General features: G+C 41.1%; 1 protein-coding gene across 2 annotated transcripts; it reads right to left on the reverse strand.

The window, feature by feature from the left end:
- Positions 1–5770: 5770 nt before the first annotated feature.
- scarb2a (scavenger receptor class B, member 2a) lies at positions 5771–21420 on the reverse strand. 2 transcript variants are annotated; one of them, XM_031849430.1, is made up of 13 exons: positions 20881–21418; positions 16286–16443; positions 15972–16119; positions 15450–15644; positions 14596–14687; positions 13944–14063; positions 13364–13542; positions 11965–12083; positions 11460–11533; positions 11260–11311; positions 11012–11164; positions 9927–9974; positions 5771–9607 (listed from the first exon to the last, which is right to left on the reverse strand). In XM_031849430.1, exons 1-13 carry the CDS (start codon positions 21001–21003, stop codon positions 9476–9478), a joined length of 1593 nt encoding a protein of 530 aa, XP_031705290.1. In that variant the 5' UTR covers positions 21004–21418; the 3' UTR covers positions 5771–9475. The 2 variants fall into 2 exon arrangements, with proteins under 2 accessions (XP_031705290.1, XP_031705291.1); XM_031849431.1 differs by lacking the exon at positions 9927–9974 and having other exon boundaries at positions 20881–21420.
- Positions 21421–24613: the final 3193 nt, after the last annotated feature.

The following is a 24613-nucleotide window of genomic DNA, read 5'->3' on the forward strand; positions in this document are numbered from 1 at the left end:
ACCAAAACCTCAAAATATTCAATTTACTACAATGTAAAGACAACAATAAAAGAGCAAATGTTCACATTTGACAAACTTAAACAAGAGAATGTTTGGATTTTTTACTTGAAAAATGACTCAAACAATTAATCTACAATTAACTTATTAATTAATTAATACAAAATAGTTGGAAATATATATAATTATTCAAATAATTGTCAAAAAACTGTTGGAAAATTGTGAAAATGCCAACAAAAGGGCGTTTCTCAGATGCCTCTTCAAATTACTTGTTTTGTTAAACCAAAAATCCAAAACGCAACCATATTCAGTGTATAAAACAAATGACGCTCAAATCCTCCCATTTTGATAACAGGAAGCAGTGAATGTACCATTCCTCCTACAAAAAATAACTATAATTTTCCATGGATTCACTAATTGATTAATCTACTAATTCTTTCAATGTGCAGGTGTTGCACTTTTCATTAATGCTAATTAACAGCAGCCTTGCATCTGCATGTGATGTGCACTCCTCTTAAAGACTTTATAGATACCAGAGGCTGAGCATAAATGAAATTATACGATAAAACAGGCAATAATTGTGCAGCTCTTTATTTACATTTATTAAATACAACTTGCTGGTGCCTTCGCAGTAGAAGTGTTTTAACTTCTAGAGATGAAGTTAAGTCTGCACTGATGATGTTCTGTATCAGTGCCAACTGCCAACGCTTTACTGGGGTCCCTCCTCGTCTCGTGGGATTCGACCCTCAACTTGACCAGAACTGAGAACTCATGCTTTTATTTATTTGACCTTTAGGATGCATGTCTACCTCCAAATTAAAAAAATCAATCCCATATTTTGAGAAATATGTTTCTTCGCTTTCTTGCCGAGAGTTATGTCTGTCTGTTCAACATGTCACTCGAGCCAGGAGACGGCTAGCTTAGCATAAAGACTGGAAGCTGGGGGAAACAGCTAGCCCGGCTCTGTCTGAAGGAAACAAAATCCGACAACTGGCACCTCTAAAGCTCACTGGTTGACATTTTGTTTTACTGTGTTTAATCTGTACAAAAACTAATTGCACAGGTGGTGGTGACAGATTTCTTTTCACTTTGGACAGAGCCGGGCTGTAGCATTATATTCAACCTGGTATCAATCTTTTTATCCAAGTATAGTCAAGAACGCAAATAATAACCAAAATGTTAAAACTATTTCTTCAAGATATGGAGACATGATGTTTTAGTTTGTTTTCTTTGTTAACTTTTCCGTTTCCATTGTTAGACAAAGTTCCTGTATTGTTTAATATTAATATAACTCAACCAAAAAAGGGATGAGGAAGTCAGTGTGCATATGTGTAAAGGTTTGTTGTAAATGTTATTGTATGCGTTTGTTTGTTTTTGCAATGCTGACCATGTAAAACTTTTACTGTAAATAAATCTCAGTCAAATTTGTAGCATTCATTTGTGTGCATGTCTTTGTTTGAGGAGATGTTTATGAATTACAATATAAAGAGTCATAACTGATCTAAAAGTGGTATATTAGAGAAAATGTAACTTAGTGATTTAATTCTTTAAAGTTGCTGGTACCTGCTGTCAGTAGGTAATGCTTTATTTTACAGGTCTACAGTTTCTTTGGAAGTTTTCTGGAAATACATCTATGTAATTTAATATAGCTAATATAACGTAGTGATCTCAACATTAAAAATAATTAGTTGTTAGCTACAGGCATTCATGTGCTTTTAATGTTTGTTTGGTTTTTTTAAACACACAATAATATACTCTAGGGATGTAATTTGATGTAGAGATAATTTATTCACTAATCAATATAAATCGAACCAGCTCTACAATAAAACACATTAACAATATTACAGATTAAAAGTTAAAACTGAGCCAATTGTCTATTTTACAGAGAATATATATTTTCTTAAACGTGATAGTTGAGCAACATTTAAATGAATGTCCCTCAAAATGAAGGCCACAAACTGAAATACACAAATGCTTGAACATGTTTAAGTACATTTTAATCACCTGATATTATCATAAACAGCCTCCTGCAAATTTTCAGTCGATTCTTTTTGGATTTGAATATCTCAGCTCACATCAAATTATTAATATTATCCTCCCTGGACAGTCAAAGTAGTTTTCGGGAACACCAGCAGGGGGCGCAGCAGACCATTTAGTACAACTTGTTAACCAGGAGACCAGTTTATCTGAATTGATACTGATTGATAGAATAAGTACACGCTGTACTTTAAAACAGAACAACTATCCACAAAAACTGGCTAAGAGTATTACTTATTATAAATGAATACAAAAGAGCAAACAGGGTTATCTGAGAGATTCCTGAAGGCACCAAATACATCACGAATTTCAGCTGCAGCAACATGTAATAGAAATTCTTTGGGTTTTAACAGCATTATCTCCCTGTAGGCCTCTGTGGTCAGGACATAGTTTTCCTTTCACATGATAATCTTTCAAGTGGGTGGATATTAAAACATGCCCGGAGCTGCCTGCAGTTTAAAAAGGGTTAGACATTTGCACACACCATCGACGCTTAGCTACCCGGAGAGGAGAGTTTGTCCTATACTTCAGGCAGCTCCTGGGTCAGCAGGTCATCTGAGCTCAGACTGTCAACACATATGTATGCATGTTTATGAAAGCAATAGTTCGACATTTTTGTTATTAGATTTATTCACTTCCTTGTCAATAATTAGCTAACTTACATGAGAAGATTGATACCGTTCACTTGTAATTTACAGTAAATAAATTAAAATGTTACAGCCGGCAGCCAGCTAGCTTATCTAGTTCCGCTTAAAGCTGGAAACAGGGACCCTGTTACGTCCAAAAGTAACAAAGTCCAGCGAACTTTACCTCTAAAGCTCGCTCATTAACACATTATATCTTGTTTATCTTATATATCTTTGTTTAAGTGCAAAAAAACAACTTCATTTTGACCAAACTAGTGTTAGCATATAGCTCAAGATGTCCCACTCATAACCCTCACTGTAAAATGTGAAAGTTGTAGAAATTCTTAAACTGCATAAAACAGGACTTTCCTTCCTTCTACTGCTTTTCACATCTAGCTACCACCACCACCCCCAATAAAGAGACTCACATGTTGGTGACAAGTGAGACAATGGAGGAGGCAGTTAGACCTCTTTTTCCAGTGTGTTTGAGGAGGGGGGGGATCTATTGTTGACTGTCAGCCGGTGGTCTTATAGTTGTAAAACTGTTAGAGCGTTGCCTTCATGGAGAAATTTGAACGAAAGATTCTCAATCAACTGTAGCGTCTAAAAGCACTCGCTGTGATAGATTAGGCCTCCGCTGAAGGCCTAACTGCACTTTTAAGTAACATTAAAGTGCTCCACAGGTCTGAAAAGGAGTAATTAGATAGATAGATAGATAGATATGTACTTTATTCATCCCCAGGGGGAAATTTGTATGTTACAGCAGCAAGACACACCAAGAAGCAAAGTAACAGAGTAACCAAAAATATTAAGTATTAAAAAATGCGAAAGAGTGAAAAAAGACTAAAATTAAAACACACAGAGGGGAGCTGCTGCATCAGGCTGCCGCTGGCATGGCGCCATCTTTATAATTAGTCTGTGACTGTTAGTATTTATATTATATTAAATTGTGGAGCTCCATGTGTTGGTATGAGGTTTTGTCAGTTTTGAAGGTTTATACCATTTGTCTTCACCATTTCAACCCTAATATAATATCATTTGCTTATAAATGTCTCCTCAGTTAACATCAAAAGTACATTATATGACCATCTTCAGCTCCAATTGCCAGTTTATTTTTATATGTCGCACATGTGTTTGTGGGCTTCAAGCAATTATTTGTAAATTATTCCTAAGAAATATACCTACTGAACTCTGTGTCTACTGTATTTTGGCTATAATTTAACCCAAATAACTCAGGAAATACTTATGATTAACAAATTTCTTGATCAGCAAAACAAAGCCGTTACCACATGACAGTGCCTTACATAATGTCTACAACTATTTATGTCACGTCGACCGGCCTGCAGGGGTGAAGCTTCAAAGTTGAAATGGTCATCTGTTCCCCTGGTTTGACACCATCACAAATAATTATTTTATTTTTTTAATTAAGACTCAACACTTACTCGCTCCACTGTTTTTCCGGTTTACATATAAATAGAATGTATTATTGGGATTTCGTACTGCATTGTGTATAAAAAGCGGAACAATATTTATTTCGACCACAAACTGTTCTTTTCACATATATCTAAAATGTTCAATGGGCCCCTATGTTATCTTTTATTGTCTTTTGGGTTCCTAGCAGCTTAACAATGAGTAAAGTTGACAAAATGCTGAGTCAGACTCATAGCTGAGTTTAATCTGCAAAGAAAAGATACTATTCATGTGGGATGAGGACAGTTCAAAAGATGCTAAAGACAAAAATGAACCTAGACTCCAGAGGGTACAAGAAAGCACTTCACTTCAATCAGCAGAGAAGAGTCGCAGTGAAGCGTCAGCCAGCAAGAGCGTCGACTCCACTGAAGGTCGATCCGGTCCCAAAAGCAGTAAATACTGTTCACCTAATGGAAAGACTGAAGGAGAGAGTGCATGTGATGCCCGCAGACCCTGAAACGATAATATCAAGGGCAGCAAATGATTCGAGTTCTCAAACGAGTTCAGAACGTAACTTCCCCCGAGGCCACAAGTTTGAATACAGCTGCAGCTACACAATTAACAGTGTGTATCTGTTGCAGCTTGAGATGCGTGCCACAAACGTTCTCCCTAAGAACCTGCCTGAGCTTGAGTCAAACCTGTGAAGGGTTTGAAAAGAGTGGGAAGAGTCACAAAGATATCTCGTTACTGCGCATAAGAGAAGGGTTTTCACCTGAATGTGTTGCATGTTTATGCACAAAAGTGAGTCTAGAATAAGTCCTTGCTCTCTAATCTCTGTGTGCTTGTCCAGTTATTCAAGGGAAAAAGAAATAAACGTTATCAAACAACTTTGGCCTGAATGTTTATAAAGGGAATTTCTTCCACAAAAAACATGTCAAGATTGCATTTAATTAGACTTAAATAAAAGCAAAAACATGCAGAAAATGCAAGTCACAGTGACTTGTTATTTATGGAAGGAAGAAAATTACATGAAAATCTGGATTTTATATGCAACTGATTAACTAAATGTGACATTTAAGCACTTGTGAATACATAACATTGAATTTTAAAGCAGTGGATCCACATTTTGGGAAAATATGCTCAATTGTTTACCGTCAGAGTCAGTCACCACTCATGTTTGTACAGTGGTGTAGCTATCGAGAGCAGCTGGTTCATTTAGCTTAGCATAAAGACTGGGAACAAGAGGAAACAGCAAGCCTGGCTTCTCTAATGCTCACTAATTAAAAAAAAAAAAAAATCAGTTTGTTAATCCGTACAAAAATTGAAGTGTAAATTTGTCACGTTGTGGTTTCATGGCGGGTATTGTGATGGTCTATTTCCTTCTTTTATACTATGCTAAGTTAAGCTAAAAAGCTATAGCTTCATTTTGATTGGAGTGGTATCAATTTCCTCAAATATCTAAATATTCCTTAAAAAAAACTATTGGATTTGTAGCTTTGAAACATTATACTTTGAAAATCATCTGAATTTATGTGTGTTGAATTTTATTTTCAATTTTCCGGTCCAGTTTTACAATTTCATGAAGTTTATTTTCCAGGGTGTATTCATCAGTCATCCGACTCCTCTGGATGAACAGTTATAGTTCCACGAACTCCATTCATATTTCTCTCCGACAGTTAATCAAAAGACAGACAACTGTGTGAATTTTGCACTTGACTGCAACTTTATTTTTTTGCAAATACACTATAAATGTTTACAAAAGCACTGTAGAAACATCTGTGCAGTGTAAATTATCAAAACTAAGAATGGATATTACTCATTCATTTTGCACCTCACATGACAAGGATTGTCATTTTCAGCAGCAAAACAAATTAGTATATCTCAACAGGAAACATCCGTTAGTGACTTCAGAACATTGAAATGGGCAGACGCGGTTGTTACACCAAAGAGCAAATTAAGGAAAAGAATAATAAAGGATGGTATGGCACGGCACTAGTGCTCATCCCTGAAGTAGGGCTTCATTCATCTAGATACGTCTACACAGCATCAACTCGTCACTTTACTCAGTCATCAAGATAATCAGCCTTCCAGTAAAAATCACTCCAGTTTGACAGAAATGGTGCAATCGGCTCCACAAATTTACACACACACACACACACACACACACACACACACACACACACACACACACACACACACACACACACACACACACACACACACACACACACACACACACACACACACACACACACACGTCTCCTGACAGCTCCAAGTGTCACATACTGGTCCATCTTTTTACACCTTTTTGTATTTTTAGTGTGGAAAAAAAATGAACTGATCAATAATGAAATATTTATTAGAACCACAAAAAAAAAATAAAACTAAATCAAGCTACAGAAAAAGTAAATACTTCTACACAACTATCAAATTTAAGGGAAAAAACAAAAGATACATAAATATTGTGTGGCCCCTTACATTTTACACAACTCTGTATTGCTTCGTCTTACATAATACTGAGATCTGCTCACAAAGAGCACCGATTCGTTTTGTTTGCTCTTTTACTGGTTGACAAAAAAAAAAAAAGCAATACCCATCAATCCAACTTGTGAAATTTCATCTTTCTTCTTGCCAAAAGGCACATAGACGCACGTTAATGCTCACACATCAGTGCTGCAAATACTTCACGTAAGAGGTGGCACGATAAAAAAAAAAGAAGGAAAAAAAGAAATAATTAGGTGAGCGGTGGTTTTGTGGTACAACCGTTATCACAGAGGAGAGTAAACACGGTGCTGGGGCAGATCTATTAGGTTATCTTTGGTCAAGCAGGGATGAGCCAATGGGCTCGAAGGATTGGACTCAAAGGTCGGTGTAGAAGTCAGACAGTGGATGGCTCAGGTGTGTGTTTAAACAGACGCTGCACGAGCAGCAAAACACACACACACACGACTCTCGGGATTAAGGGCTCTACGGTTCAAGTCTTTAAAAAGGTGGATAACGATGGACTGTGAGTTTGCACAAGGCGGCGGTTGCTTGCCTGTAGATGGAATAAAAAAGGCATTTAGTGAATTGATTTAACCTTAAAGGAATACTTTCAACTTCTCCACCAGTGTTATTAATCCCGGAATAAGACTTCTGACACCGATCTTAGACGAAGCGGCTCGCTTTTTGGGCACCTCCAGCGAACCGTTAAGTTTACTACGCCTATAATGAACTCCAACAATACATGTGATATGGTCACGATCTGCTAATAAGAGGAATGAGTGTGTTAAGTGAGATACATTTTACAAAAAGTGTTGCTAGTAATAACTGTAACTGCTAATTCCATTAAATGGCAGCAAGCTTTGGGCTTTGTATCTTGTGCTCAGGTGTCAAAAGGGGTTGGCAACACAGAAAGCCTTAAAGAAAAAGCCTCTGCGGATCAACCTGAAAGAGAATGTACACGTATGTACAAATACAAGTCCATAGGTTATGGTATTTGTTTTAGCAGCAATAACAAAATACAAAAGTATATCAAAAGAAGACACTCCATCTGCTGAAAAGCAAGTAACAGAGGCATGGATGTGTGTTCATTTACATCAGCATCCTTCATAACCAATACTAACAAATCATTGAGATGTATTGAACATATGGACCACCTGCACCGAAATGAACGGGACAAAAAAAAAAAAAGAAAAAAAAAAAAAAAAAAACGAAAATACACAGGGCACAATTTCCAGGCAAAGTGCGGGGAATTTTCCACGTCGACAGTATTATGGCCTTAAATTCACTTCCCATTAGCGACTACCGCAGGGTTTGACGTAACGAGACAAGTGTGGCGGACAGAAAAACGAGAAGACATGAAACATAAGACAAACAGTGATTCAAGTGCTGTGTGCTGCGTTTTGCCTGAATGCCTACAGCTCCTTGGCAAACTGAATGACTGCACAGCGGCGAGTGGTGCACAGGGCTCCCTCAAAACGCCCAATGAGTCCACTTTTTTTTTTTTGTTTATATTCACGGCACTTTGACAGTGTTTTTGACAAATCGGCTGTAAATATATATCAAAGTAGGACAAAATAAAAACCTGGTAGTCTTGTGTGAGGACTGGTTTTAGCAGTCCAAATTGTGCTTTCTCTAATAAGTAACAGTGTAGACGTGCAGGAGCGGTCGACACCAGAGCAAAGTTAGTGTCTTTCAGCACACCTAGAAGGACTGCTTGCTGGATTTGGTCAGAGGCATCTCAACATGTCCCCTTTTACATATATACAATAATGACAGAAGAGATTTCCAGCTTATTTGAACAATGTATGAACATAAAGAACACGCTGAACCATCATAAGGCAGAAAGCAGGTTCAAGTCTCCCTTGTAAGTTCTGTGGGTTCTTTTTTTGAATGTGTGATGAAGCCAAAAAAAAAGGTACAACTTTATCAAGCTACTGGTGGCAACCCTTATTAATTTCACCTTCACTAATGATGAACTTGGAAATGCTGCGGAATATTGTTTTAGCTAGTGTTCTGAAGAGGTTGAGAGAGGGGATCAAAAATCACAATGATTCCAAGTTTCACTACACTGTGCCTGCATCAAGACAAATAGTTTCCCATTTTCCATCAAAACAGGACACTAAGTGTCAGATAAAGGTGCACACACACGTTCACTAACAGATACTGGAAGTGCTGTGTGTGTGTGTGTGTGTGGGTGCAATTATTCACCTTAGGAAAAACAAAAAAAGGCATAAATGCTATAAATAGTTTGGCTCAGTGTTTTTTCCTCTGCCTTTTTTTTTTTTGTTACAAAAAGGATATGCCAAGTTCTGATTATATTAGCAAAACCATGTTATCCTCTGAGCAAAGGAGCTCAGAGTTTTGTCCTAAGAAAAATCTGTTGGCTTGAATTTTCCCCACTGATGCAGAGGCAAGGAGCCGGAATACGTCGGTAACAACACCCACCGTTGTTGAGGTGAATACTAAAACACTCCTTGAGCAGTATCAGTCGGCAGAGTCTGCTCGGCGGATCATGCATCCGTGTGCGACAGCGACACCTACGCTACGTGTTCCCTCAGAAGAATTACGGAAAAAAGGCTTGTCCTGGCCGGCTGCGCCCAGAGTCCCTTAAGGCCGACCAGGATGGAAAAGAGGAATGAGAGTGTGGGAGTTTTGCAGTAGGGCAGGCAGCGAGGGCCATGCTCAGCAGGTAGAGTAGAGGAGGACAGACAGTCATAAGAGGGCTCAGTGAGAGGCGCAATGTCTTTGTTGTCTAAACATCTACTGGGGTTTGTGTCCCACCCCTTTCCCTATTCCCCCCCTCAAAATAAGTAAAAATTTGCCCGCTGTGTAAGCAAACCCCCATCCATGGTAATGTAACACCCCTGTGCTGCTCCCTCAGCCCCCTTCCTGAGCTCCACACTTGGGGAGGGGATCCTCGATCAACACTTCTGGGCCTCCACTGGAGACATGGCAATGTAGGAGCCGTTCCTTGTTGGCTGGCTTGCTGGCGTTTCTGACGGCTCGTCGGGTTTGTCGCTGACCTGAGTGTAGGCCGTGTCGTCTTTCACCGTCTGAACAGGAGAAGAAAAGGTGTCAGTGCAAACCACCGAAGTGGCAAGACGCCCAAATATTCTTCAATACTCAACGCTGACGTTCAAATGTGAATAAATGTTTTGAGTGAAATGTTCACAGTAAACCACGTTTATCTAAGTATTCACAACCACCACCACCACAACAAAACATTTACTTCAAAAGTAAAGAAATTACACTGAGGCGAGAACTCAAAAAGGAAAGTCATGTCCCATAAAGTTAAATAAAAATGATAATCAGAGATGATGTGTAACAAATTAAGAAAGGAGAATAGCAAACAAGGCAAAAATTAAGACTTACAGTAAAAGAATGAAAAGCTTCAGTAAAATCAATACGTTTTACTTCATTCTAAAAACAGAAAAAGAAAAAAGGGGGGTTACAGAAAATTAAAATTAGAACATTGTTAATACAACACTTCACATTGCAATTATGCACGTTTTTAACATCCTCTCAATGCTAAGCTAATGTTCTAAAACGGCAATGCACGCTACTATGCATAGTCTTGACATTTTTTGGAAATACTTCCTTTAACGAGATTTAGAAGAGGAGATTGATACCGCTCATGTCTGCACGCTAAATATTAAGCTACAGCCGGTTAGCTAAGTTTACTTTACACACTGGAAACAGCTAGCCTGGCTCTGTGCAAAGGTAACAACAGCCACCTATCAGCACCTGTACAGCTCAGTCCTGAACAACTTATGTTTTGTTCGTTCAATAAGAACAACTTCAACACATTTTCAGGTTTTCCATTGTTTCCAGTTTAATCTACACTAAGCCAACTGTCTCCTGGCGAATATTTAACATGGTATCAATCTTCTCATCCAACTCAAAAAGTGCAGGCGACTCTTTGGACAGTGAATGACCTTAACTAGAGTAATCCGAGGACGGTGACGGTCAGGGTTCAAATCAACAGTCCTAAACTGCGAGAGATAAGAGAGGTGAGCATGTGCTGCACATTACTCTCAGGCCTAGTCTAATTCAATTGCTACTGAATAGTGCTGAGCTAGCTCATAGCTACAATGACCAGCAGGGAACTGAGATCCTGAACACAAAAGATGCATCGACTGTTAGAAAATGTTCAGCAAGGAAAACAAATAAGCAACGGATCCATGCTGGCTTTGCTTAGCCGAATACATGCATGTGTGTTAGTTAACGTGCACAAAACTCGGGGTTAAACCTGCAGCAGCTCAGTGAGGAAACTTCTTAACCATGCAAAATCCCACTCAAAAAAACTGTAGCATTTACTGCGAATCATTTCCCCCACTATCTATTATCAGACTCATTTACAATGTGAGCTAATGTCAGTGGCTGGCACCCACCAGGGTAACCGTTTGGATTAATACTACAGCTCAGCACACGGCAACAAACGGGGGCAAAGTTCCTACCTTCTTCTGGCGGTTTCGGCAGAACAAGACGACGAGCACCAGCAGCAAGATGATGCCCATGCCCACGATGAGCAAAGGGAAGTTTGACACAAGAGTCACAATTAGGAGCATCGTCCTCATCTGGGAGGCGGACTGATCGTCAACAGTCGCCGTCTAGATTCGAGAGAGATGATTATTGATTTGTGATCCACTTACGGGGTTTATGAGAACAGGGTTCGTTCACAGATTGTACTGAATGAAATCCCCACCTCATTGACGAACATGATGGGGAAAATGGTCTCGTTGATGAACTTGGTTTTGCTGTAAGAGCAGAAAGAAAGAGAGAGAGAGCGAAAGAGAGAGACAGACAGGGAAGTCAGGGAGAACATCTGGCTCAACATGTGGCTGAAATGAGGACACGAGTGTGGCAACAGCTAAATGGGTCAGAGTTCGACAAAGTTTAACTTACGGGAAGCCTTGGACTCTTTTCAGGATGATATTGAGCTGAGCTCTCTTGCAGGCACGAATGGGAACCCCTGTGGTCTGAAACAAAGCGATAGAAAGACGTCTCAGAACAGCCCAGGAACCTTTTCTTTCATGGAATCCTCACATATTGATAGATTTACAGGGTGAGATTATCTCAAGTATTTGTTGCCCATTTCATTTTTTTCCCCCTCCTCAGTGTATTTTGTTGTTTTTACTGTTATAACTGTACTGATTTCTATGTACGAATGAAATGTCAAGCAGATAAGCTGTAATACACATCATTTGGCTTTTTAATTGTTAAACCGATCAACAACTGATTCGTGTTATCTCTATGTGAACCAAACCGGATATACATGCAGAGCTATCACGAGGATTCAAAACAACTTTTGTGATTTACATAAAAGGTGGTCATTAACCAGCTGCGCAAGGTTCAACACAGACTCGTCCGCATGGCTCCAACCTGTTGGGAAATTAAACAGTAGTCGTACCGGTTGCAGGTCGAGGTAGGTCTCGTGTTCCTCCTTGTTGGGGCTGAGCCCTTCAACGGCGTTGATGTACTTCGGGTCTGCTTGATAAAAGTGGGGGAAAGACACCACGATGGGAGCACCTTGAAGGAAACAAGTGAGACAAACACGAGTTAATTAGTGTTCGAATCCTGAGATGACTCTAAACAACAAGGGCTGAAAACAGATGAGAGAAACGATAAGATAAAAGATCATATTTTGTAAAGGTGCAGCAGATAGTCAGAGCCTGTGTTTTACCCTAAATAATGATGAGCGGACAATAAAAACAGGAGTGACCCTGCAGCACTAAACACACCGTTTTCTGCCTTTGATATATTTGGATTTTTTTACATTTTATTTAATCATTTAACTGCTCAATTGTCCTTTATTTAAAGTTACATTCCCAAATACAAAAAGGTCTAAATGCCTAAACTTAACCCTGTTTCTCCACATTGCAAAAAATGTAAATTCAGGGGGATATATGCTGAAAACGTTATTTAGTTATTATTTTGTGGCCTAAAAGAAGTCAAATTTAAACACGTTAAAACTATACTGGATTCAGCCTGAAGAATACTGCTGCTGCTAAAACCGACACAATTCTGTCACCAAAAAGCAACGTCATCTTTTTATATTTTGTACTAAACTGTTACAGCGGATGTTTTACACAAAAATAAAAGCAGGGATTTAAAAAAAAAAAAAAAAAACGGTTCCATATACAGTATGTAGAAGCGGATGATAGATCATATAGAAAAGACAGATGATCCGATTCTTTAACCACACGGGCAGTTTCAGAATGACATCACTTTGCACATGACATGACAACAGGGCTTGGTTGTGATTGGCTCTCATAGAAGCATCACAAAAATCCTCCCAATCAGACGCCTTTGCCTCGTATGAATCAGAGAAGCTGATACAGGCAGCCTATCAGTTATATGTATTGATGCATGTGCTAAAACATAAGTGTTTTCTCCCACTAGGACTGTATATGTTTGAACAAAATTACCCCAAAAAAATAAACTGTCTGGTAATTTTACAAACAGCGTGAGGTTACAGTAGCATATCTGTAGTGATAATACTCTGTCCGTCCCCATGTGTCAAGCCTTATCAGAGTAGTCGCACTCCACTCAATGACCACCATAAAATACTTCAATGGCCTCCACACACAGACAGCACAGTTAATCATTGAACCGTGTACTGAGTGAAAATCAGGTTCAAACACTGGGAATGTCAGATACCAGGCAGGGGACGGGGCTGTGGACTGAAAAGACATTTTTTGGGGGGGGGGGGGGTGTAGAAAAAGGAGGGGTGGAGGGGGGACTGGGTAACTGGGTAACTGGGTCAGACTCTCTGGCTACTGAGGGGGAGAAACAGGGCAGTCCCTTACCTTCTCGACAAACGCTGACTTTAAGCAGCCCGGTGCCGAGACAGTCTCCAGCCGGCACGCAGAAGCCCGCGTTAGTGGGGTTTTCTATGGGGTTCATGAGTACGTCATTAGGGGGGGCGAAGCGGTACGCCTGGATGCCTTTCACCTCCACATCTTTCACATAGGCTAGATGGATAGACCTAAGAAAGAAAAAGAAAAACAGCTCAGTGATCATAAAGTAAGAACTACGGACTAAGTGTTGTCCAGATGTCTAAATTAAGAGCAATCAGGAAAAAGGAAACAGCAGTTATGGTCCTTTAAAAGTAAATGTGTCATGTACAAGAGGGACCACCTCCTGTACAACCATTCCTTAAAGCCTCCCAAGTATGTCGACATACTCTTGACTTTCCCACGTGTGTTTTGAGTTCATTGACAGCCTTATCAGGTCGTAATAAGCACAACTCAGGTCCTTATCAGTGGCTTAGTAAGCATATTGTGTATGACTCAGTCGCTGCAATTTCCAGGGCGTTCTGGACCTCACCCCGGCCGAGATGCTTTGACTGTAAACAAATCTATGACCCCGTAAGCGGCATCTGCATACCTGCAGAGATCCGCAGCGAAGATGTACAGCAGCTCGTTCCTGTTTATCAGAGGGTGGAAGACCGCGCCGTCCGTACCGTTGATCATGTTGCTCTGATTTGAAGACCACCATGACATCTCCCTATTGATCGAGAAGAAAACCGGTGACATTAGTAAATGTATTTACTTGCAGCTACACCCAAGTACTGTACTTTTGAAGAGCCTCTACTGGCCTACGTGTATTGTATACTTCTAAATCAACCCACAATTCAGAGGAAATGTACGTTTTACTTCACTACAAGATTATAAAATGCACTGCATCATTCAAGATTTAACCAAGAAAACAGTGTCAGCAAGTTGGGACCCCACAAAATACTTGCCGATTCGTTTTCCGTTGATTGAATCATTACTCTGCAGTTACAAAGAGTGATTTCTCTTTTACCTTACTGCTGAAAGGGGTGTACATTTATCCAATACGTTTGTTTTTTCTTCTTTCACGCCAAAGAAATCATCAAGGCTTTCTCCTTTAGACTTTCAGGCTGTTTAACTACTATATGTGAATATCATGAGTTGGAGGATGTGGGAGGCATGCGCTAACAAGAGGGAGTATTTCCTATCATCGAGGAAAGCAGGAAACAGGAAAATATAAAAATCTGCCTGACATGAGTATTTACCTCATGCCGTTCCACGTGTCGATCTTGCCATAATCCATGTAGTTCTCCTCACCGGTGTGGAACACAAACTCTCCTTCATGGGTGCCGTTTTTCTGCAGAAAACAAGACGAGGGTCAGAGAAAGCTGCTGTGACGGACAAGTGCTCAGGATACGGCGGAGAGTCGGAAACATTGGGAGTTGAGAAATAAATACTGCTTGTATTCGCTACCCTTAGCATGCCCCTTAGTGTATTATCACCAGACACAGTAAGGCATTAGTAACCAATGGAAGAACACTTAAACAAAACATATTTTAGTCGATTAATCTGCCAATTATTGTCGACAATAATCGATTAATCACATACTGAAAAAAATTCAAATTTTCTACTTCTACTTTCCACTGTTTGATGTCTTTAAATTACTTGTTTTACAGTCCAAACCCCAGAGATATTCACTTTTATATCATAAATGAAAAATAAAAGCATCTAACTCTCACATTTGAGAAGCTGTGAATCTTTGCTTGGAAAAAAAAAAAAAGAAGAAATCATAAAATAGTTAATTTTCTGCTGATCAAGCGATCCATAAATCGACCTATAGCACTGTGTAAAAAAATAAATAAATGCTGTGCTCAGGATCACAAGGCTGCTGCTGTCATGGAGTACGTCGATCTGCAGACTAACAGGAAGTACAATCATCTTCCATCAGCATGTGGCCAATCTCACTTCTCTTACGTGGCCACAGGCTCGTCTGTTGTTTTAGTAACCACCGACAACCAGCATGAAACACGCTTTCTTAAGACTTTTGAACTAAAATAACATCAAGCGTGCCTCTAAATATATATTCATATATATATTCATGAAAGTGAGTAAAACGTACCTTCCACATCAGCCCAAAATATTCGTCCACTTCGGGCTTCATAGCGTGGACCTTTGTTAGAAGAGGGTCTTTGAAGCCCCACAGAACCTCGTGGACAGTGCGGGACATGAACACCTCGACGCCCAGGCTCCTTATGTACATGGAAACCAAAGTTCGCAGGAAGAAGGAGTACGAGTTCAGCTCGCTCATGATCGCCTAAGGACGAAGAAACAAGTCAGGGAACGGAAAGATTGGCTCGGGTCGTTTGCAATACTTGAGGAAAATCTCACGGTCAATGCTGCATTAGAGTTCATTAGGCCTGTTCGTCTTTGCCCGATATGACTTAAGTTTGTATGTTCAACACATCAAAATGTCACAATACAACTAAGAGGACAATGGCTTGGAGTGCGTTACGGAATAACGTGTGTAAAACAAAAATAGACATGCCAATCAAATGACTTAAAGTCAAATCTAAGGGACATGATTACTGGCTGCTGCGTGTCATAATAACACACATTATCCTGTCCAGACACGGCGTCTTACCACGAAGGGGATGTTCACAGTCCTGACGATGTCGACCTCGGGGTTACCGGCTGACTTCTCCGGCACAAACACAAAGGTTTTGGGGTTCAGGGCGTAAAGCTTGGTGCCGTTTTCCAGGAAAGTGACGTTCTCCCGCGGCCGGTACTCCCTGGTGTGAAAAAGTCAGTTAGTCCAGAAGTCTTTTGTTTTGCAGATGAACCCAGATGCAAGATATCTTTCCTTAAACAGGACTTTTGGGAACAAGGGTGGGGAGTGAGTTTCCGTCACTATATATTACACACATTTACGGCGACAGATCTTCGTATCAAACCTACCTGTAAGTATATGGTCCGATCTGTTTAACAGCTGCCTTCCCGCCTGCCAAGAACACCTCTGCATTGGTCACATTGAAGAAATAATACTCCATGTAAACAGGTGGAGGTGGATTCTTCCATGCTTCAAACATTTGGCTCTTCTCTGTCAAAGTAATTTCCTATTGACAAAGAAATAAAGAAGAAAAAGAAAATGCATTCAGATTGAGAAACAGCACAAACAGTGTTGGGATAATGAGTTCAGCAAGCATTGGTACTCAAATTGTACACTTTGGTTGAACAATGTTTTAAGCACATTTGGGAACTTTCAAAGCTCTTCACTGTTCTGAATGAGAGCCATCTGAGAGCACACATGGCACTGTTCTGCAAGGAACTGATGCCGGGTCAAAAACACCAAAAACCCAGAGGGAGGCAGAGAAAAGCCCTCCATAGCTGCAACAAAAAAAAAAAAAAAAAAGTCTGGATCGGCAGAAAATTTGAGCAAATACTGCATTCAGATTCTGACCTCAGCAAGCCTAGGCAAGAGTCTGTGACTGTGGGCTACTATTCATCATCAGACACAATAACAGCAACATGTTGCAATAACAAAAACATGGCTTCTCTGCAGCGTCCGCCATCAAACTAACATGCTGGATGTCAGGAGAGGCCGAAGCAAGCACAAAAAGTAGGAGATGGCTTCACTCCCGAGTGGTCTCACAGACGTTTTGGCTGTGATCATGTGGAGAGAAAAAAAACAAAAACAAGTTTCAGTCGTAAGTAACCTGTCTGAACAAGAGCAACCGAAACCGTTGACTGCATCATTCAGCTGTAGAGTAAAACAGCCCACTTTCAGTGCAACAGCAGCTTCCAGTATGTTGACTGAAGGTGTTTGTTACAGAGGGGAATGAGCAAGCTATTTCTATTCTTTTCTTGAGGTGTATTTTTAAACATGGGAAAGGATAAGTGACCCACTTCCTCTCGTGTTTTTTCATGGTGAGTTCCTGAAAACCTTCTCTGTCCGGAGACCAGCGAGGCGCTCTTGAAGGAGGCTATACATTGTCTTCTGCAAACGGTTGCTGTTGAGAAAATATAGTGTAAGGTGTGGCCGGCACTTCCTGTTTGGGTTTCAACTTCAAACTTGTTTTTGCTCTATAGAATTGTTTGCAGGGGATTTGTTGCATCATCTCCCCTTTGCTACTTTACAAAACTACTCAAGTTAGATCTCAGAAGGGTTCAACCAAAATATCTACTTTGAGAGGGGGGAAAAAAAAAAGGCAAATTTGGCTGACAGAAAAGCAGAAAATCCTCATTTTGAAGAGGATTTGCTGTTTGAATGAATGAACTAAGTTGCAGCTGTAGAAGGGTGTGCCATAATCAGCACTTTTATGAGTCTGTAGTCGTCATTGCATGCATTTCTTTTTATTCTTAACAACCAAGAATTACAGATTGCACAAACCCAGATTCAACCCAAGAAATCATCACAGTTAGGTTTCCGTTGCTGCGTCATTCCCTCCAAAATATGGAACTTGAGGTATTTAAGCAGAATGGATTCTCCCGAGTCTTCAGGATCATGGCTTCTGCATCTTAATTAAGAGCTGAAGTGAAACCAGGTAATGCAACAGAATCACATGACCATCACGGGCAGCCTACATGACTTGTATGAAACAATCTGCTAAAGCAGCAATATTTACATAACGTGTTTGAGAAACAAAGTGCAAAGTGAGACTTCTAAAGCTGGTCTGGCTTTCCCCCTGCAGCATTACGTGTGACTGCAGCCTGCATGACGCCCTGTGTTTGCCCACCTTGAACAAAGGTCTTTCAGAAGGCCTTCATTACAGCTATGTGAACATCATTTATCTCCAGAAGAAAAAAAACAAAAAAACCTTGATCTATTACAAACAGAAAAACAAGTGAGGGACAAAGTGGAGGGGTTTGTTGGTGCAATCAAAATACGGTGTTGTTCATTCACCAGTGGAAAGGCTGGATGAGGGACTCAAACTAAACAAAGTGAACCGGCTCTCAGCCAAACGACTTCAGGCACAGCCTACATACGTGTGGTGGGACAAGATCCGGCTCTGAACAGCACGGGAACAAAACAAAACGGTAAAAAAGGAAAACGCATGAAATCCTTCTCATAAGTAACCTCCTGCGTTTCACCAGCATTACCTTGTTCTTGAACACTTTAATCAGTCATACTACCTTGAAAAGTCTCCACTCCCAAATAGGGCTGAGGGGAGGGGCATGAGTGGGTGTATAGTTTCTGAGCAGAACAACTCGGGATAGGCCGAGGCTGGAACAACAACAACAAGGGACAACAAGGTGGCTCTCAGGCAGAAATCATTCCCCCGAGGCCACGGAGTCTGTCAAATTCCTCGCATGGATTTACCGCTGCCTCACTCCACACCCAGCTCAGACACACAGAGATTGTGTCCTGGAGGCAGCTTGTACCAAACAACTCGGCGACATCATTATTACAGAGAGCCACATTCAGACATCAGATTAGGTAGATTTTTGGAGTCAGTTCAGTATGTCCCGGCCAGACTAATTCAATGGGAAAGACTGTGTGGCTAAAGAGGATTAGCAACGCTGTCATTTCATGTAATCGCCAGCCGCATCAGAATAATGTCCCCCGTTGATGAACTTTGACTAACTTCCTTTAATTTGGGTCCCCTGGGTCGCTGCCGTGATTCAGAACGAGACACAAATGAGCCCCCGACCGAAATTTAACTACAGGAGGGGGAAACCGTGTCAGGTGGTGCTGTTTGCGAGTCCCGGACTTGGACAAATAGTGAGTCGAGCTTTTCTGAAGAGCTTTTTTCTTCTTAAGCGGGGTGGGGGGGGGGGGGGGGGGGGGGGGGCGACTGCAAGACGAAGCGAAGGCATTTCAACGGACAGATTATGGAGTAACACCGGGCATCCAGCACAGTGCTTCATGTCAGTAAGGGGAATGCGAGGTATTCTAAAAGGGAAGAGAGCAGCAGTGGGTCTGCAGGGTTGGATAGAGTGTCAGCTGCCAACAACCCCACCCCACCACCCCTGAACTAAGGCACAAGTCCCCAGATATGTAGACATGCCACTGCACAAGTCCACGAGTCACACCACACTTCTACGTACATGTTTAAGCCCGCTCAAGTAAAAAAATAACGCCGGTGTAACAACTTTACTCCAAAATATCAATATGAATGTTAATGAATCCTGTGTGGTGTTTCACTGACCAACACAATTTGTCTCAAGACTGGGAATGGGCTGAACTAGCGCCGACTGATTTGAGAAGTATCAAATATAGACCAGTAATGGCACTAAATTGCTTTTTAAAATCAGCAGGGTTTGTGGGGGATTTCTGTTACATACAGATTTGAAAGCAACACACTTAATTCTCAATCATTTCATAGTCTCAGTTAGGAAATGCAAAGATAAGACAAGATAGACTTTATTGTCCCGAAGGAGATTTGTCTTGGAAACATACATACAGTGTACAGTGTCTGCTGTTAAAAAAACAATACAAATAACATATTGCATACATACATTACAAAGGACATGTCAGTCAAATTAATGCAGGTTTGTCTGGTGTATACAAGTGGGACAGAAGGCTGGATGTCTGCCTCTCATCCTCCTCTACACACCATGTCAAACTTTTACAGATCAGCCAGGGACTGACCAAGACTCCCTTCCCCCTTTCCTTCAGACCCCCCCTTACCCACCGTGTCCCCGCTGGCTGAGATTTCTACTACTACTACTACTACTACTACTACTACTACTACTACTACTACTACTACCACCACCGGTAACCCTGCTCCGATTAGTGGTCCACCATGAAGAATATCACGCCTGTATTAACAGAACCGTGTCACCAGGTCATGCGCACAGCACTGGGCAGGTTCACTAAAACGCGACTGTCTGCCAGCAGAAAGAGCATATCGTGCATTTATTTCTCATTTCTCCAGACTCCCTTCCATTCATTAAAAGGCTAATTGAATCCCGTGATGTCTTGCCAGATCATATAAAACGGTGACGATCCGGGTAAGAATGTGAGAGGAGATCAAAATAAAATAAACACCGTAAAATGGGGGTAAGGTCATGATAAACTCACCTCTGAGAGTCAAACAATCATCATTCCCGTGTGGGAGTTCCATGGGATTTCTACCTAAAGCGAAAGCTTCTTTTTATTTTTTTTAAAGGTCTGCGTGTAGCGTTTACTGCCGATTAATCATCATGCCTTAATGCAATCTTGAACAAAACCCCCAGAAGCTGCACAATAAGGCAATGGGACTTGCACGCTGCAGACTCGTATCATGCGGATTCATGAAAGGGGGGGGGGGGGAAGGCTCTGGGTTCATGGTGCCGAGCTGCAGCTGCAGAATGCAGCAAAAACACGAATAACTTCTCATGTAAACAGTAAAAGAATTAAGACAATGTATACACCGGATAGATCTTGTGACCCTGTGTGTAGCCTATACTGTGAGATGCTGAATGCGCATGATTGACCACTGCAGAATGACATGCTTCAATATTCAAACCCCTGAAGTGTGACAGATGGAAGAAGTGTGAAAGGAGGAGAAAGCATTGAAAGCCGTTACCTTTTAAAAAAATCATAAAATAAGAGAGAGACTACAACTCACCTTTTTTAACCGGCTGTGGATCATTGTTTGGAAGACTTGAGCCACGACCAGGGCGATCCCCACTATCAGGAGGTGAGCGCACACGATCCCGGTGGCGTAAATGGCACAGGATCTCCGAGTCATGATGCCGGGCGGATGAGCGGTCCTCTCAGGGAAGATTTTTTACTAATAAAACTTCACTGAAGTCGATGATAACCTCCCCCAAAAAAATACAAAATTTAACTAAAAGATAGCGGTGTGTAGGATCGTGAGACCTCGGATCCGGCGTTTCTCCTGAGCAGCAGCTGGGCGGGTTTCAAACTTCTCTCTTCGCGGCTCGGTGGAGTGGTCTTCTCGGCGAGGCTGCGGGTACAAAAGGATAATCGAAAATGTTGGCACTTTTCATCGAAATTTAGAGATAACGCCTAAACCCTAAAGGAAGAGGGAGGAGTGAGCTGCTCGGAGGCGGTGGTGAAATGAAACAGCAGCGCTCAGCGCATCATAGAAGAAGAGCCGTCCACCTCCTCCCCTTCCTCTCTACGTATTAATGAACCCGGTCAGGCGAAAACGCGTCGCTTTGGGAGGCTGCATGGGCGGTGGGTGTGTGTAAAACAGATATTGATGCTTCTTTCCTAAAACACACACATGATGAAACGGCTAAAACAACAACAAAAAGTGGAATTATCTTCCACGTTTATTGTCATTTTGGTGCCCTCCAGTTCAACTTATTTGGCTTTAAGTAACTTTAAAGCGCCTTTGTTGCACTGATCATTGAAAGGCGTGATCATGTTGTAATTTACTGGCAGGTATGAGCACGCAAAGCGATTACGAGTGAATCATCAGCAGCGCGCTCAAGATTAGACATGGTAGTATATCACCAAAACCTTTAGTGAGACTAGTGTTTTGATGGGGGGGGGGGGGGGGGTGATTGAAAATCACACTTTAAATTCAAAACTATGATAAACTATGATTCTCCCATCGTGCACCACTCACCGCATTCAGAGAAAAAAAAGTAAAGCTCGAGGAGGTCCGTTACCTTTTATAAGGGCCCCGCGAGCTCACCTCATCGCGTCTCTTTAAATAAGCTCAGCGTGCACATGAATAATGTTCCATTCAAGCGACCAACGATCGTTGACGCGAGCCCTTTGTTCGAGCTGCTCGAGCTCTCATTGGCTACTGCCCGCACGGACCACCGGCGAGACCACCCCCTCTGCGCGCTGATTGGTCAGGGACCGGCGAGTGAGATGCTGAATTTGATCGACTGACTTCGAGGCGGGGCTCCAATAAAGGGGAAACCGACGGGGTGATGCTCTCCGCCGACAGAGAAAGTATGTTCAGAGGCTGCCGCGGAGCCCGCTTTAACCGCCCATGATGCTGAGGAGGAAGAACAGAAACAAATGTGGATGATAAATGGCCTGCATTACGGTCATCATCACCACTAAATATTGACAAACATGTACATAAGAGCATCTGAAGTCTGCTTCATGGAGGGAGCAAGACAGTAAACAATGTTGTTGACAAAACTCAATTGAACCGAGAGACTAGGTGTTAACAGACAAACACTAAAACACTCGGAGAGTAAAATCTACTAGAATATGTTTCAAACCAAAAAAGAAACGACATTTCAGAGGACTTCCACTTACATGTGCATGCTTCACTCGTGCAATTCTACAAACAGGATGTTGCAGCGGCTGGAATTGATTGGTATGAAGTGAATATTGACGTTTCTTTTTGGAAAAAATGACTTTTAATATTGAGTATCTTCCATAACCAAGCCAATATTTGTTTATTTTTGGCCTTTATAATACAGCTGGACAGCCCACATTTCATTAAAGGCCCTGAAAACCTAATGTATCAGCTCCATCTTCTGAGCGATAACAGCCCTATAAACACAATATTTTGGTTATTTTACAAGATATATTTTCTGTATTTTGTGTTTTATCTGCGCTCTACTCACCGGTTTGAAGCAAGCAGGGCTCAGGTGGAAAAAGGGGTTGTCATGTCATTCACCTTTAAAATACAGTAGAATTACCAAAGCAGTTTGACAGTGCTGAGTAGCTCTGCAGCACCTGCATCTGTATAGGCTTCGTTTAACCTGCACAATGTCACTGTAAGAGAAGCGTAACAACTACAAACATGGCCATCTTGTTTCTCTGCCCACATCTGTGCCTGGAGGCCCAATAATCCATTCATGTGCAGTCACCATGTGAAATACAACTGTGGATGCAGTGTGTTCTGAATTCACAATGAAGCGTGTGTACATGATTCTGACCGCGTGTCATTCGGCTTTGGTGAAAGCGGTTCTTTATTGACGAACATGTTATAATTGGTGATGGTGTAAATTCTCAATGTGACATGCGGAAGGAAAAACAGCAATGACATTGAGTTTACAGCTACACTCCAAGAAATCCATTTGTTTCAGCACCGCAAACATGCGTCTGTACGAAGCAGAGTTTGGCTGCTGGTTGGACAGTTTTCTCGGAGCTGTGGTCTGGTGAATATTGATTTTTCCCCCCGCTATGATATGGTCACAGCAGCAGATGTAACACTAGTACAGTGTTACTTTCTTTACAATGATAATGGCAAAAGTAATTAATGCAATCTAGATTTCTTTGAATAGGAAAATATCCTAGCATGTCAATATAGTGTCGCACTAATGGCTGTTTGAGCCATTAGTGCTAAAAAGTAGTGGAAAATGAACTTGAATGTCAGTCAAAAGCATGCTGAAGTTAAAGAGGTTTCACACCTCTAATGGCCTCAGCTATTCACAACACTGAGCTCATGAATGTGCTACCAGAATTTGGTTGAAAAACAATAACGTATTAATGTCACCAAAGGTCAAAGGTGACATTTGTTCTGGGATTCTTCTGGGGCCTTTTGGATTCCGTGGCACTCAAAGCACGTAACCCGTTTAAGGCTGAAACAGGACACAGGGAATTGAGATCCACCACCCTCCTTGTTTACAGACAACACCAGCTGTTTTTCTCAACAGTTTTTACCCAGAATTCTTGTGGACAGATTAGAAGAAGAAAAGAAGGCTGGCTAAATCTGACTTCACTCACCTGTTCAACCATTCACCAGTTTATTTGCATATTCAAATCACAGATCAAAACCCATCTGTTCAAAACTGCTTTTAATGTGTGACCACTATTGTGTATTTTATGTTTTTAGTGTATTGCTTTTATATATGATGATTTTAATGTAAAGTGTCTTTGAGTTTTATGAAAAGCGCTATATCAATAAAATGTATTATTATTATTATTATTTAGTTGGTGGCCAACAGGTTAAGCAACCTGCTTTAAAACACTGGGCAGTAATGTACGCACTTGAAGGGGAGCAAGGTCATGTGGCTACCTCTTTCATAATCCATTCATAAATAAAGTAGAACAAAGGAATACAAATTTTCCTCAGGAAGTGATATACATCATATTGTTTGATGTTGCTCACTGGAAGGAACTGACTGGGCTGAACTTTCAGCTTTAATGCATTAGAGTTTTACCTCATTGTGCTAAGTCTTATAGCGATCCCAGAGGATGGGGGCTGCAGGAGGGGGGCGGCATCTGTTCAAACAAGAGAAGTAAAAAATGCTAAAGAAAATCATCAGGGGGGAAGGATAACAGTCAAGTAATGCAGCAACATTGTTTCTGCCAAAAGAAAGGGCGGGAGGGTGAAGAGGGGTAAATCAGTTCAACCTTTGTAATGGTCTCTTTTTATGTTTGGTCAGCAGAGCGACACAGATTTTTTTTTTGTTGTT

The sequence above is a fragment of the Anarrhichthys ocellatus genome, unplaced genomic scaffold (genome assembly GCF_004355925.1).
Source record: "Anarrhichthys ocellatus isolate YVR2014 unplaced genomic scaffold, GSC_Weel_1.0 scaffold9, whole genome shotgun sequence".
In the NCBI taxonomy this organism is placed as follows: Eukaryota; Metazoa; Chordata; class Actinopteri; order Perciformes; family Anarhichadidae; genus Anarrhichthys; species Anarrhichthys ocellatus.